This window comes from Dermochelys coriacea, chromosome 3 (assembly GCF_009764565.3).
Source record: "Dermochelys coriacea isolate rDerCor1 chromosome 3, rDerCor1.pri.v4, whole genome shotgun sequence".
NCBI lineage: Eukaryota > Metazoa > Chordata > Testudines > Dermochelyidae > Dermochelys > Dermochelys coriacea.
Window position 1 is genome coordinate 144,593,577 of NC_050070.1, and position 14,463 is coordinate 144,608,039.

The window sequence follows — 14,463 nt, forward strand, 5'->3', positions numbered from 1 at the left end:
TCTACTTAAAATTGTGACAATATGATCTTTTGGCTGGGGAGAAGTTTTTCTTTTTGGAAAGCTTGATAATTGGGGAAGGTGTTTGAGTGAAGAATTTGGAGGAAAATAGGCTTCACTTTTAGAAGTCTTCTAATGGTTATTTTTTAATCTACCTCAAATGAGTTATCTTATAACAAATCTGATTGTTTTTTTCCCTTACTGTAATATAGCACAGTACAGTATAGTGGTTTTTTAGAATGTTGGGTAGTTTATTTGTAGCAGGTTACTCCAAAATTATCAGTTCACAGATACTCAGACTTCAGTGCCAATTCAGGAGTTCATACTTTTTCAAGTTAAGGCTCTGAGTTTATAACTTTGTAACCATAGCCTACAGAGTTTGTGAACTTTTTAAGCCAAAGAGTTTTGGCTCAAGAAACTTGCCAATTATGCAAGCATGTCCTCCCATAGTTCACACATTTAGCAACTTAATTCTGGTTTAGACATTTTTTGGAAGCTTAACACATCTCCAACTTATAAATGCCTGGACTAAATATTTCCAGTTCAAAAGACTTGGCTAACCACTATGATAAAGACCCTAGGATTTTTCAGGGTCTTTGTTGAGGTTGAAAATGTGCATGTTTAAACAAAACGTTAGTTTTGAAGTTAAAAATAAACCAAATAAAAATATTTTAAAATTGGTAAACTTGTAGATGAAGTTCATCAACCAACCTTTCTTAACTTTTTTTTTTTTTAATGTCTTATCCTCTCTACCTGTACAGAAAGCAGTCTTTCTTTAGTAATCCTGTGTCACGTAGCCTCATCTGCACTTCCATTACAGGCTACAAAACCCAATTTTGCCTTCCCTCACTGTATATACTGATGTGGAAACTAATGCTGTGCACTGACCATAAATCCAACCCTCCTCCAGTCCAGTTACTTGTTACAGAACCATAGATGCTATATCTTGGCATCCAACATTCACCAATTCTGAGCCTGAGAACCTCATTTCCCCCTGTACAATTTACGTGTACAGACTAGCTACCCCAGTGTACGTACTTTATTGACCCCAGAGATACAAGCCATATAAACCTCTTAGCATCTCTGTATATACTGGCCGCAGATGACTGTATCAGTGACAAAAACTGAGACCTTCTTACTTACTTATGGAGGAAAGCCAGAGCAAGCAAATATCTGATGTACTGCATTATTTGTACTCCCTAGTTTTAAGATGGACTGTAACGCTGTTAGGAGTATGGTAGGCATGGAGGCTGCCTTAAAGCTGTTCATTATATGAGAAAACTAAACTCTGAATTTCTTCACTCTTGGCCCTTCAGAGATTCCAACTTGTTTATAGTTGGAAGTTTTTATAAATCTCAATTACCTTAATATTTTTAGCAGGAAATGAAAATATGACATGCTAAATAATAGAATTAAACTACACTATACGTTGAATGTGCTTAGTAAATTATTGTTAACTTAAGCACAATGCTGTGGGTATTACTTATTTTAAGGAGTGGGATGCTTTGGAGCTGGCAATTTAAGGCTGGGCAATTTTGGTTATTACAGCAATTTTGTACTCCTGAAATGTTTGAATCCTTATGATCAGTATCCTCCCTGTAATATTCCCCTGAGATAGTAGAAAAGGGATATTGTTTATCAAATATTGGCTAAAAAAAATTTTTTAAGACCGCTAACTAGCATAAATTTCAAAATAACCTTTTAAAATGAAGGGTTAAACTTTAAGCAAAAAGCAACAGTGTTTTTTATGGCATCCTAAAGGATTAAGCTTTTTTTTTACTACTTAAAAAAAAAAAGTGAAATGATCTGTCAGCAAGTTAGAATAACTTTAACTTCAGGTGGAATTTTTTTAACCTTTTAACATGCTAAGTTTTATAACTGAGATTGTGATATGTAGAAACAATTTTATTAACATCTTGCCACATTTAATATGCTGTCATGACAACATCGGCTTTCCTTTTTCGTTTGTAGAATGTGGAGCTGTTCCAAAAAAGAAGGATCCATTAACGCACACAAGTAACTCCCTTCCTCGTTCAAAGACTGTTGCAAAAACGGGATCCACAGGCCTTTCTGGTCATCATAGAACCCCTAGCTATAGTGGGATATCCACTTTCTCTGTATCTAGACAGGGAGCCAATCCTGCAACTTCAACACACAAGGTATGCCAGAGATGAAAACTCCACCAGTTATTGGGCACTTACTACAAAACCCATGCCAAGCGCTAGTTTTACTAAATGTAGCCTAACCTCACATTAGCAATATTGCAGTTTAGGATGAGAATACTAAATGCACATGTTCAATTGCTTATGATGCTTTAAAAACAAAAAATTTTGGTCTGAAACTTTTTGGGTTTGGTCTTAGTTCCAACACTAATTTAAAAAAAAAAAAAAAACCAACCCAACAAAAAACTCCAAATCATATTTTATCTTTAAGCCAAGAATGTTTTTAATTGAATTAAAAGGGGTTCCTTTGTACTCAAATGGTATCTTAAAACTTATTACCCGCTAGAGCTAAAAGATACCTGGAAATTTTATTCAAGAGCCCTAGATTCCTTCTTTTTTTTTTTTTCTTCTTCCTGTTCCCCATAAACCATGCATGTACAAATATATCTTGTTTCTTAGCCCTAGTGATCAAGCTTAAAGAAGGCCAGTTACATAGACTGCACTTGAAGTATAGTAGTAAAAGGTCTATGCCAGTAAGACCAAATGAAACCATTAGAAAGGAAAACAAAGATTAGAGAACAGGAAGAAAAGGATCAGAGACAGAAAACCGGATTAGATATCTGATGGTGACTTCTGTGCTGGCATGGTGTGAGGGGAGAGGCAAGGGGAACCATTGCCAAAGCATTACAAGGGTGGGTCTTGACTGACTAGTAAAAGTTTCGGACTCTCCAAACTATTGGTGGTTTATGGTCTTTTTGAATACACGCTGGGAAGAATGTCTGTATTCTTATGGAAGGTGAATCCAAATAGAATATTTACTAATCCCTATTTTCTAAAAAATAGTATTTAACTTTAATTTTAGAAAAAATAATTACAGCTCTACGTTCAGAAACTCTAGTGTAGTGGATACATTCTGCTGGTTCATGACACCTATGTCAAAATGTCTGGCACTACTTAACGTGCCAAGTTTTTTACAACTGAAATTGTGACACACACAATTTTATTAACTGTATGCCTTTTAAAAATGTGTTTCAGAAGTGTGAACTGATTTTGTGTCTTGTCTTAAGGCTACTTCAAAAAATAGCCGAACAAACAAGCCTTCTACTCCTACAACTGCTGCTCGAAAAAAGAAAGACTTGAAGATATTTAGAAATGTTGATAGTAATCTTGCTAATCTAATTTTGAATGAAGTTGTTGACAAGTAAGTCAAACACAAACATTTGTTTGTATTCAGAAGTCAAATAACTCTCTTGGGATTGTATTTTTGAATGAAAAACTAGTCACGTTTCTTCTTTTGGGAAGGAATGAAAACCAGTTAGTACATTTCCTGAGTTAGATAAAACTACTATCTTTTGAAATTTTATTTTCATGTTGACAGTGAGCTAACTAGTCTTAAGAATGAATAATTGCTTACAGATAGCAAAATGTGCAGTAGAAAGAATTAGTTAGCTTCAAATTGGTTCCTTAAAAATGGTTAAATACATGAAATCAGTCAGCTGTAGTTAAAAAAAAAAAAAAAAAAAAAAAAAAAAAAGTGTGTCCCATTGTTAGGCTAATTGATATTCCATTTCTTTGTTAGTGGGCCAGCTATCAAATTTGACGATATCGCTGGGCAAGAGCTGGCTAAACAAGCACTGCAAGAAATTGTTATCCTTCCCTCCCTTAGACCTGAGGTAAGCAATTGAGTAACTTTTATCCAGTTGTCACTTACCTCCAGCATCTAAGAAATATGTTAGTGATGTCATTGTACAGACGCCAGTAAATTTATAAAATGTACATACACATTTTGCAATACAGCAGTCATAATGAAATGCTACAATGAGGTGAAGAGTTAATGCAGTGGAATCTCTTAGAGCACTTCCACAGTCTTCAGAGGCTTTATGACTGTCTAGATGTGCTGTGAGGAGAGGTGAATGATAAATAGTAGCCCTGTCTATGCTAGCACTTTCACAGTTTATACCACCAGTGGTATGAAATGTCCTGAAAATGCAAGAATGAAGGGTTGGTAATAATAAACACCAGCCTAGAAATAGTTGGAGTTTGGGAAAAAATGATGGGAAGTTAACAAGGGAGCAGACTATTTCAGAACTAATGCAATGTGGCAATAGCAAAGGGCTAACTGTGTACAGATGTAATAAGTGGTGGAGGCCAGAATTAGGTAAGTGAAGGAGAAAATGAGATCAGAGGTAAATTTTAAGGCATGACATGAACTGATGAGTCAGTGAAAAATCTTAAATTAGTGATGTGGTAATACTGTATGTATGGGTAAACTGTGAAAGCTTTTTTTTAAACAGACTGTTTTATGTATATGAGTGACTTAGGAGGCTAAATGGAGCTGTAGTTATCAAGGAGTGAAGTGATCAGTTCAGTATTGTATCAACTGGGGCAGATGAAGTCTGTATATTGGAAAAGATAGAAATTAGATTTGTTTAGTGTTTGACCAGGCATGTATAGCTAAGGTTGGAGTCAAGGCTGGCATTGAGATAGACTTAAGTATAAACCATTTGGTATATTTTAAGTTTTATAACTAATCTGTGTACACTTTTTACGTGGAGTATGCTATCTGTTTAGATTTTTAAATGACTGACTGGTTCTAATAATCTCAGGTGCCTATTGGTGGTGGTAGTATCCAAGCTTGTATAAATATAAACTTAGATTAAAATCTGATCTAGTTTTTGCCACTTATGCTGGGATTTTTTGCATTTCACTCAGCTTGGATAACTAAAATAGACTAGAAGTGTCACAGCACACAGTTACTGAAAAATTGCTTGCTTTCTCATTTTACCATATAATTATAAAATAAATCAATTGGAATATAAATATTGTATTTAGATTTCAGTATATAGAGTATATAGAGCAGTATAAACAAGCCAGTGTCCGTATGAAATTTTAGTTTGCACTAACTTCTCTAGTGCTTCTTATGTAGCCTGTTCTAAAACTAGACAGATATCTAGATGAGTTGATGTACCCCTGGAAGACCTCTGGGTACCCCCAGGGGTATGCATACCCTTGGTTGAGAACCACTGGTTTAACTTGTTCTTGTAGCATCATGATACTACAATATTGGAGATGCGAAAACTACTGTTGAATGTTTAAATTCAAGCAAAATATTGTAAGCATTCATAAATGAATTTGGACCTCAACTGCCTGACGGTATCTCTACAAAGAAAGAGAAAAGGTGAAGGTGCAAGAAGATGAATCAGTTAGATACACAGTTGAGTGTTTTACTTGAAAAGTAGGATGACTGATATCTTGAAAGCATTTATGTGGAACAAAGTGTTCTGTTCAGGATGAATAGGAAAGTGTTAATGAAAGACTGAAAAGCACTCTATATCATTACAATTGGTGGTAGTTGCATCTGAACTGTGCAAAGAGTTATATCTTGCAGGACTCAAAAGTGGTCTAGCTTCCAAGACAGACTACACAGCAGAGACAGTCAAGCAGTGGCTAGATACACCAGTGCAGCATGGGGGCTTGAGGCATTCTAAGAGGATCAGGCCATCAACCGTATCAAATACTGTATTGAAGTTAGAGGATAAATAATATGAGGGAGTCATGGTTTGAGCTCAGGACTGCCTGATCTCCCTAAAGGGGACTTCATTGCTATGGATCAGGCAAAAGCCACATAGAAACCAATCAAAGATGCTGCAAACAGTGAAATAGTGGAGCAAAACATTTGTATCTTCAACCATTTTTCTCCATTGTTTTGCTGAGGGGTAAACTAGAAGTGGGGCTGTAATGGACAGTGGTTGCTGGGGAAGGGTTGGGAATATGTTTGCCTGTCAGTGATGTTTGTGAACAGAGTTGGGTCATTTTTGCAAAGTATAAAGTTGTGAAATGAGGAGGCAAGATGATATGAAATAAGTGGGTATGAGATCCACTAATGAGATAAAATTTGCTCTGCAAAGATGGAATGCTGGTGATCGGTGTAGGGAGGAATAGCTGCAAGTTGTGCTCACTGAGAGGGGGGGAAATGGAAAGTTGACTGATATGGAGGATGACTGGAGGATGGGATGTAGTTTTATAGCGGATGGATTAAATGGGTAAAAAACACTGGCCTGAGTGGGAAGAAAAGCAAGAGGAAGGAGCTGACCAGTGATTGGGCGGAATGCAGAGAGAAGAAGCAAATAAGGGAGATGAGTCTGTAATGGTAGCTGGAGGGGCATGCAGGAACCACAGAGTTAGGAAAGCTTGAATTCCGTTCGTGAAAATGTTTTGTTGTAAGTGACACTGTCTAGTATACTGGCACAGGATTCAGAGTGGTCAAAGTTGAGAGGGAATAGAGGCTGCAGTGGGTAGGGGAGGTCAGTATATGAAGGTAATGGAAAAGGAGAACAGACTAAGTAAATTGTTGCTGATCTTTGAGGGAGGAATTCACACTTGTTAAGATCAGACTTGATGCATTAGAATATAAATTAGGACTAGCATTTAAAAAAAAAAAAAAATTGGCCCATGCATTTGGTAGATTGGTGCCATATGTTTCTGCAGATGAAATATACATAATTCAACCAAAATCACAGTTGGAAAGCGAATGAATAGCTCAAATTAAGAATACAAATGATGGAATAATCACACTTGAAGGACAAAAGAACTGAATGTTCTTGATAAACTGAAGACTGAGACCAGGCAGAGAAAAATGATGTGGATTAAAAATGGTTGGAAATTTCTTGTGAAACAGATTCCTTTTAGAAAGGGATGGTAGATGGCAGATTAAGTAGAGGTAGAAAGCCTCTCTCCCCCTTCTTCCCCCCCCCCCCATTTTGATTGTATTCCTATTTGTGTCAAAGTGCTAGATGATGTAACAAACTAAGAACTAAATAGCTTTTGGAAAGCATATTAGGTTTTAACAGGATAATTAAGATATCCATTTTTAAGAATTTCTTGACCATTGTGACAGCAAAAAAACCCTCAAAAGCTAAAACAGAAATCTAGGATGGAGGAGTATCAGTCCAAATGGTACAGATTTGTGGATAGCTGTCCTGGGGGAGTCTAGCAGTGGCCTATCGTATTCAAGGGTGAATGGGGTTGTATACCTGGCAGAGGTGAAAAGGTGGAATGTGTACAGTGCTTTAATTTTTGTGGCTATTTTGAGGGCATGGAGGGGAGAATTTCAGAGGACTTCAAATGACTTGGACATGGGATTCAAAACTTTTGCTTGCCTTTCCCAACCTGTGTATGAAGCTGCAGCTACAACATCCTCTGTCTTCACTAGAGTTAACTTAAGCATTGCCCCAGTCCCCTCCCATTCACACACAATAGCCTCTCACTTAAGTTTGGTGCTTTAAATCCAGGCTAAGGGGCCTGGCTGAGGGTAGAAACTAGAGCTCATGTGGTGTTTTTTACTCAGGATAGTAACTCACCAGTTTTGCTGTGAGGATGCAGAATAAATCATCTGAGTTCTGGTTGTCTTCCTGTTACTTACCCCTTAGTGCCCAGAAGGACAGACAAGTTCTCCTACAAGTATCGAAGTAGAAGCCGTGTTAGTCTGTATTTGCAAAAAGAAAAGGAGAACTTGTGGCACCTTAGAGACTAACCAATTTATTTGAGCATAAGCTTTCGTGAGCTACAGCTCACTTCATCGGATGCATTTGGTGGAATGCATCCGATGAAGTGAGCTGTAGCTCACAAAAGCTTATGCTCAAATAAATTGGTTAGTCTCTAAGGTGCCACAAGTTCTCCTTTTCTTTCTTCCTACAAGTATGTCACTGTGAAAGAGGGGTTTAGCTTACTGCAGCACAAACAATGATGGGCTGTGCTTCCAAAAGTCTTAGCATCATACTTGGGTAAATATAGCACCAGTGAAGACACAATAACTGGATATGGCATTGCAGTTTAGCTGCTCAAACCTGGGCCAGGCTAACCTGAGTGCCAATTTCCTGAGTTAACTCTGTATTGAAGACATGCCTTTACTAGAAGAGCTGTAGGGAGAGGAGGGCTCAAGCCATTCCCTCTCTAGCAGCAGCCATTGGGCTAAAAAGCAGAACTGGGATAGTGGAAGGTTCCATATTCGCTGAGGAGTCAGCCAGGCATTTACAGTTTTTGGCACTCTCTCCATTTGGCACTCACCCATATGTACGTGCTTGAAGTCTTTGTTCATTGTCTTTCAAAAGATAGGCTCCAATGTGAGCCATTTTGTTACAAAGACAGCAATTTCAAACAAACGATTGAGTTTCTAGAGTTGTCTTTGGAGGGTAAATTAGATCTTGTGAAAAAGAGGGTGAGAGTAAGGGTCTATGAAATAGGTTGGTTAATTGGTGGTTCTTAATGCTAGGAGGCCTTGGAATGGATTTTAGGATTTTCTTTGGAGTTTTATAAGAAATTGAACAGATTATCTGCAGTCATTCTAAAAGGTGTTTTTTTTTTTTTTTTTTTTTTTTTTTTTTTTTTTTAATGGTAGGAGCTGACAAGAACTCTCTTTTTGGCCATGGTAGCAGTGAAAAATAGGGTTAAGGCCACAGTCACCTTAGCTGTTAACAGAATGTATCTCCCTCCACTTCGTGTTCATATTGGAACATCCTAATATTTTCTGTGCCTGCCAGTCCTGTCTTTCTGGGAGGCTTGACTGAGGTAATTAGCCCCAGTAAGGAGTTTTAGACTCTCCTGGCCTACGCCAATCCCAGAGGCCTACGCCAATGCCAGAAATTCAGAGCAGCAGTGGTGTAGTGCCAGGTTTGTAGCAGTGAAGAGTGTCTCAAAAAAGGCCACTTCCATCTGCTGCTGTTCATTACTGGTGGACACTGCTGGCTAGTCTCGGCACTTGAATGAAGCACATTAGAACCTCAGAGTTACGAATATAAGAGTAACAAACTGAATGGTGGACCAAACACCTTGTCTGGAACCAGAAATATGCAATCAGGCAGCAGCAGAGACAACAAAAAGCAAATACAGTACAGTATTGTGTTTTAAACATAAATTACTAAAAAAATTTAAGGGGAGGTTTTAAAAAAAAAAAAAAAAGATTTGACCAGGTAAGGAAACTCTGTGTTTGTTTCATTTAAATTAAGATGGTTGAAAGCAGTATTTTTCTTCCGCATAGTAAAGTTTCAAAGCTGTATTAAGTCAATGTTCAGTTTGTAAACTTTTGAAAAAACAACCGTAACATTTTGTTCGGAGTTGCAAACATTTCAGAGTTATGAACAGCTTCCATTCCCAAGGTGTTTGTAACTCTGAGATTCTACTGTACTGGAAACTAACTAATGGCTGCCTCCCTAACGAAGGAGAGCTATCACTGTGGCATGTGCCGGGATGTTACTCCAGCTCCAGCAGACTCCACTCTGCAATCTGGGTTGGACATGAAGGAACAACCCTTATTCTGAAAATAAAGTAATGATTGGACCCTATACTACTACTGCTGTGATGTGAGACTCTCTATAGTTTCTTTAAAAAGAAAAGGAGTACTTGTGGCACCTTACAGAGAAGCAAATTTATTTGAGCATAAGCTTTCATGAGCTACAGCTCACTTCATCCGATGAAGTGAGCTGTAGCTCACGAAAGCTTATGCTCAAATAAATTTTAGTTTCTAAGGTGCCACAAGTACTCCTTTTCTTTTTGCGAATACAGACTAACACGGCTGCTACTCTAAAACCTATAGTTTCTTTATTTCTGTAAATGTTTTCTCTATTTGTTTTTTACATTTGGAGTAGCAGAGCTTTCCTTTCCTTTAGTGGAGGATCTTGGGTAGATTTTTTTTTTTTTTTTTTTGGGGGGGGAGAACTTAAATAGTGGTTTCCCATGAGCTACAATTTTGTTTTCTCCTCAAATGAAATGGGGAGGATGCACTGATTCTTATGTCTCCTTCAAAGTGCGAAATGCAGACCTTGTATTTCAAATATAGAACGGAACGATTTTTATTAAAACATTGGTGGTCATCATTTGTGTTTAAAGAAATAGTCTGTGCTTTTACTAGTTCTATATTTTGTTGACTTTAGAAAGGAAATGATTCATTTTGGTGACTTTCATGTTGGCAAGGTTTCAGATTCTTGCAAATATCTTTCAATTCTATGACTGACGGACGCTGAGGATGTTTCTGGCAGCATTTGTTCTTTGTCTGATTCTGTTAGCTAAGGTTTTGTCTGCCCTTTCCCACAATGGGTAGTATCTCTTTTTTGTTTTGTTGATTTATAATCTGTTTTAGATGACAAGATTATTCAGATCATATGATTTTTTTTCCTTTTTTTCTTATTTAAAAAATACATGCTGAAAATGGGAGTGAACTGGGTTTGATTTGCAAGTACAGGAACTGTAGACCCACCTACTGAACTAACTTTTAATAGGGGTGGCAGGTGAGAAAAGAGCAGTATTGGTGGCTGGTACAAAACGCTAATAGCGAGTTGTTCAGCACAGCTTGTTCAGGAGAGGAAGCTCGGTGTGCTTAAGGTTTTATGTGTTTTCTGAATTAATGGTTGTCTTCAAAGTAATGTTAAGAAATAATACCACTGACCTCCCCTCTCAACTTTCTTTTTTGTTGTATTAAATTAAGTCCTTCTCTACCTCTCCTCTGCTTCTCCATGTTGTTGGTGCCCTGTCTACACTGAGAATTGCCCCCCCCCACACACACACATTTCCCCATCTCCACCCCCCACTGTTGTAACATAGGTACAGCTTTACCAGTGCTAGCAACAGAGGAAATGGTAAGCATTTTTGGCTGGCTGCTAGCATTTTTTTTAATTTTGAGCAGACGGTTTAAATATGCTGGTAAAATACCTGCAGTTCATCTACACTAGCACTCCCACTAGAGGAAGAGCTGATGTTAGATCTATAGAGGGGGCATTTCCTGAAATTCAGTGTAAATGTAGCCTGAGGTAGCTTTTCATGTTTGTGACCAATGACTGTTAGGATCTTTCTTAACCTTTTATTCTTTGGTCTGTTTTCCAGTTTTTTCTAGTCTCCCATTCTTGGGTTGCCTGACCTTGCTTATCCCTCTGTTTCTTGAACTCTTTCCCATTTTGTCCTCCCCTCCACTTCCTTATTCTGTTTTGGGCTTGTCTATAGCATAGCAAAGGGCTCCAGAGGGGTGTCATTTGCAGAGCATTCTAACATATTGTTGTGCTCCAACTGCCCCATGTAGACTATGCTGGTGTGTTCTGAATGGTAACTAGTTTTCACTGATGTAAATGTAAACACAAACTAGGTACCTAGCAGGGTCTTCACAGGGCACTTAGAGCCAGAGTGAAAGTAAGCTGGTACACCATACCGGACCGGCTTCCTGAGGCGGCAATTTAAAGGGCCTGGGGCTCCCAGCAGCAGCTGGAGCCCTGGGCTCTTTAAATTGCTGCTGGAGCCCCCACGTAGCAGAGGTGGCCGGGATTTCCAGGGCTCCAGCGGCAATTTTAAAGGGCCTGGGGCTCTGCTGCGGTAGCGGCGGCTGGGAGCCCCTGGCCCTTTAAATCACCGCTGGAGCCCCACCACCGCTATCCCAGGGCTTCAGCAGCAGGGGTTGGATGGCGATTTAAAGGGCCTGGGGCTCTGGCCGCCGCTACCTCCACGGGCCCTTTAAATCTTGGCTGGCTCTGGCAGCAGGGGCTCTGGTGGCAATTTAAAGGGCCCGGAGTGGTAGCGGCGTCCAGAGCCCCACGGTCGTGGCAGCAGCTGGGTCCCCCGGGGCTCCGTCGGCAATTTAAAGGGCCTGAGGCTCTGCTGTGGTAGCGGCAGCTGGGAGCCCCAGGCCCTTTAAATGGACCCTGAGCCCTGGGGCTCCTAGCTGTCTGTGCAGCTGGTAGCTCTGGCAGTGATTTAAAGGGCCTGGGGCTCCTAGCTGCCACTACAGTCGCTGGAGCCCGGGGCCCTTTAAATCTCTATTTAAAGGGCCTGGGGCTCTAAAGGTCCCACCTCTTCCAATTGAGGCCATTCCCCTTCTGGTTGAGGCCCCTTCACCTTCACAGGACTGTGGAGTACCTGCAAGTCCTTTAAGTTACTTTCACCCTGTTTAGAGCACAGCATGGTAGCGCACTTTACAAATTATGCCCCTGTGACGTGCTTTTCTGACACTGTCTAGACAACATTTGAGTCTTATCCTTTGCTTCTCTAATACCAGTCCCTTCTTTGTTTTCATCCATGACTTCATACACAAATTTCCTTTCTTTCCACTCACTTGCTTCACTCTAACCCATCTACGCACAACCAAGACCTTGAAACTTTCTTCTTAAATGCTCATTTGAGAAACCAGCATCTTGCCCTCCCTCTGGAGGTGTTAATATCCCAGTCAGTAGGCCCAACTTTACATCCCTGCCTCCCACTCTTGAACCACGTTGGGGAGGATGGCAGTACCTCATAGGTTGTAGGCTACAGCTCCCCCAGCAGCACAGAATCTCTAACTATGCCTGGCTTAAACTCAACCAGAGAATACTGGTTAACCGTGTTTAAAACTACTAATTTCTGCAAGCTTGAATATAGCACAAGAAATCCAAAGTATGTAGTTTCTTTTCTCCTTAACCAGGGGCAAAATAGCTTAGTCAGTGTAAATTAGGGAAGTTGTTCTTAGTTTTAAGGGTCAATACAAATTTATAGGAATTTCAATAATTATTGAATCTCTAAATTGCTACTTTGTTTCACTGGAAGGATTTTAAATTGGGCCCTACCAAATTCAGGGTCATAGGATTTTAAAATCTTAAATTTAACAGTTTCAGATACTTAAATCGGAAATTTCACGGTGTTTTTGGGTCCCAACCCAAAAGGAGGTTGGGGTGGGTGAGGTTGCAAAGCCATTTTAGGGGGTCACGGTATTGCCACCCTTACTTCTAGACTGCTTGCTGGTAGCAGCACTGCCTTCAGAGCTGGTTTCTCAGCCAGCAGCAGTGGAGCTTCCTGCAGTCAGGGGAGGTTCCCAGAGGTGGGTGTGACCCAGCCCCAGAAGCAGCCCATGCAGGGGAAGACAAAGTCCTGTCCCTCCCCAACCTGGCCAGGACTAGTAGCTGGAGTCTGGTGCACGGTAGGAGCCCCTGGCCAAGGTGCCCCAAGCCTTGGCCTGCCCCACCAGCTGCAGGCCCAGCACTCAGGAGTTAAAGGGGCCGTGGGTGGGTGTGTGTGTTGGAAGGTGACCATGGTGTCATGCCCCATCCCCCTCAGACCACAGCGCCCTGGGTGGTAGCCCAGGTTACCCACTCATAAGGCTGGCTCTGCCCCCCCCAAAAATGACTCCCTCACCCATACCATGCCACCCTCATTTCTGCACTGCTTCTGACAGAGGAGCTGCCTTCAGAGCTGGGTGCCTGGCCAGTAACGGCTGTTCTCTGGCCACCCAGCTCTTAAGGCATTGCAGAAATAAGGGTGGGAATACTACGGCCCCGCTACCATAGCCAGATTCAGAGATGAAAGTAAGCTGGTACGAACCGGCTTCCCCAAGTTAGCGATTTAAAAGGCTCTTGCTGCAGCTGGAGTCTTGGGCCCTTTAAAGCGCCACCTGAGCCCTGCAGCCGCTACCCTGGGACTTCGGCAGCGGGGCTCAGGCGGTGCCCTAAAGGGCCCAGAGCACCGCTGCAGTAGCAGTGGCTGGAGCCCTGGGTCCTTTAAATTGCCCCTGAGCCCTGGGGCTCCCAGCTGCAGCCAGAGCCCTGCGGCCTTTAAATCTTTAAAGGCCCCACCTCATCTGGTGAGGCCCTGCCCCAGCTCAGGACTCCAGCGTACCAGTAAATCGTTTTAAATTACTTTCACCCCTGGCCAGATTTCAAGGGGGAGACCAGATTTCATGGTCCGTGTCTCATTTTTCGGGGCCATGAATTTGGTAGGGCCATAGCTTTAAGGCTGTAACAGAATATAGTGCTTTCAGATTATTTTGGTGTTCAGACTTTCTAGGTAACCTTACTGTTGGAGAGTCTTAAGAACTGGAAGATGTTGTATGCAATATCGGTCCTGGTTGCATAATTGTACACCTTTTTTGCCAATTCCTCCCTTTCATCTGTTTAAATTTCATATTTGTGCTAAAACATAATTTTTGCTTCAATTAGTTTTCAGCAATGCTGTGAATGTCTCTTCTGCTGTCAGTATTTCTACATTTTTGTTTTTATATTTCCAAAGCACAATTGTACTTTGGCTTAACTTTTTCAATACCTTTTTGTAATTTTTGTGGTGGTCGCCATTAAGTCTCTATCTTTTAAGAAAGGATGTCTTTATGGTGTCTTCAGGATTGTAGTGAGCCCTGAAATATTTTACTGAGTACAGTATGTTTCATTATGGAAAATGCAGCTCTAGTTTTAAGGAACTAAAACGCAATATTCTAGAAAACTACTGTTTTTTTTTAATAGAATCTCATGCTTAGTTGCAATATTTGTAACCCTGCCAAGACGTTTACTCTAATGCAGTATCTCTC

At 40.5% G+C, this 14,463-nt stretch overlaps 1 protein-coding gene across 9 annotated transcripts in view; it reads left to right on the forward strand.

The window, feature by feature from the left end:
- Positions 1-14,463, forward strand: part of SPAST (spastin) — a 74,570-nt gene that overhangs the window by 20,403 nt on the left and 39,704 nt on the right. For all 9 annotated transcript variants that reach the window (XM_043512285.1, XM_043512287.1, XM_043512286.1 and 6 more), the window contains 3 exons: positions 1,969-2,156; positions 3,227-3,360; positions 3,739-3,832. In XM_043512285.1, coding sequence (XP_043368220.1) covers positions 1,969-2,156; positions 3,227-3,360; positions 3,739-3,832 — 416 coding nt within the window. The remainder of the gene's footprint in view (positions 1-1,968; positions 2,157-3,226; positions 3,361-3,738; positions 3,833-14,463) is intronic.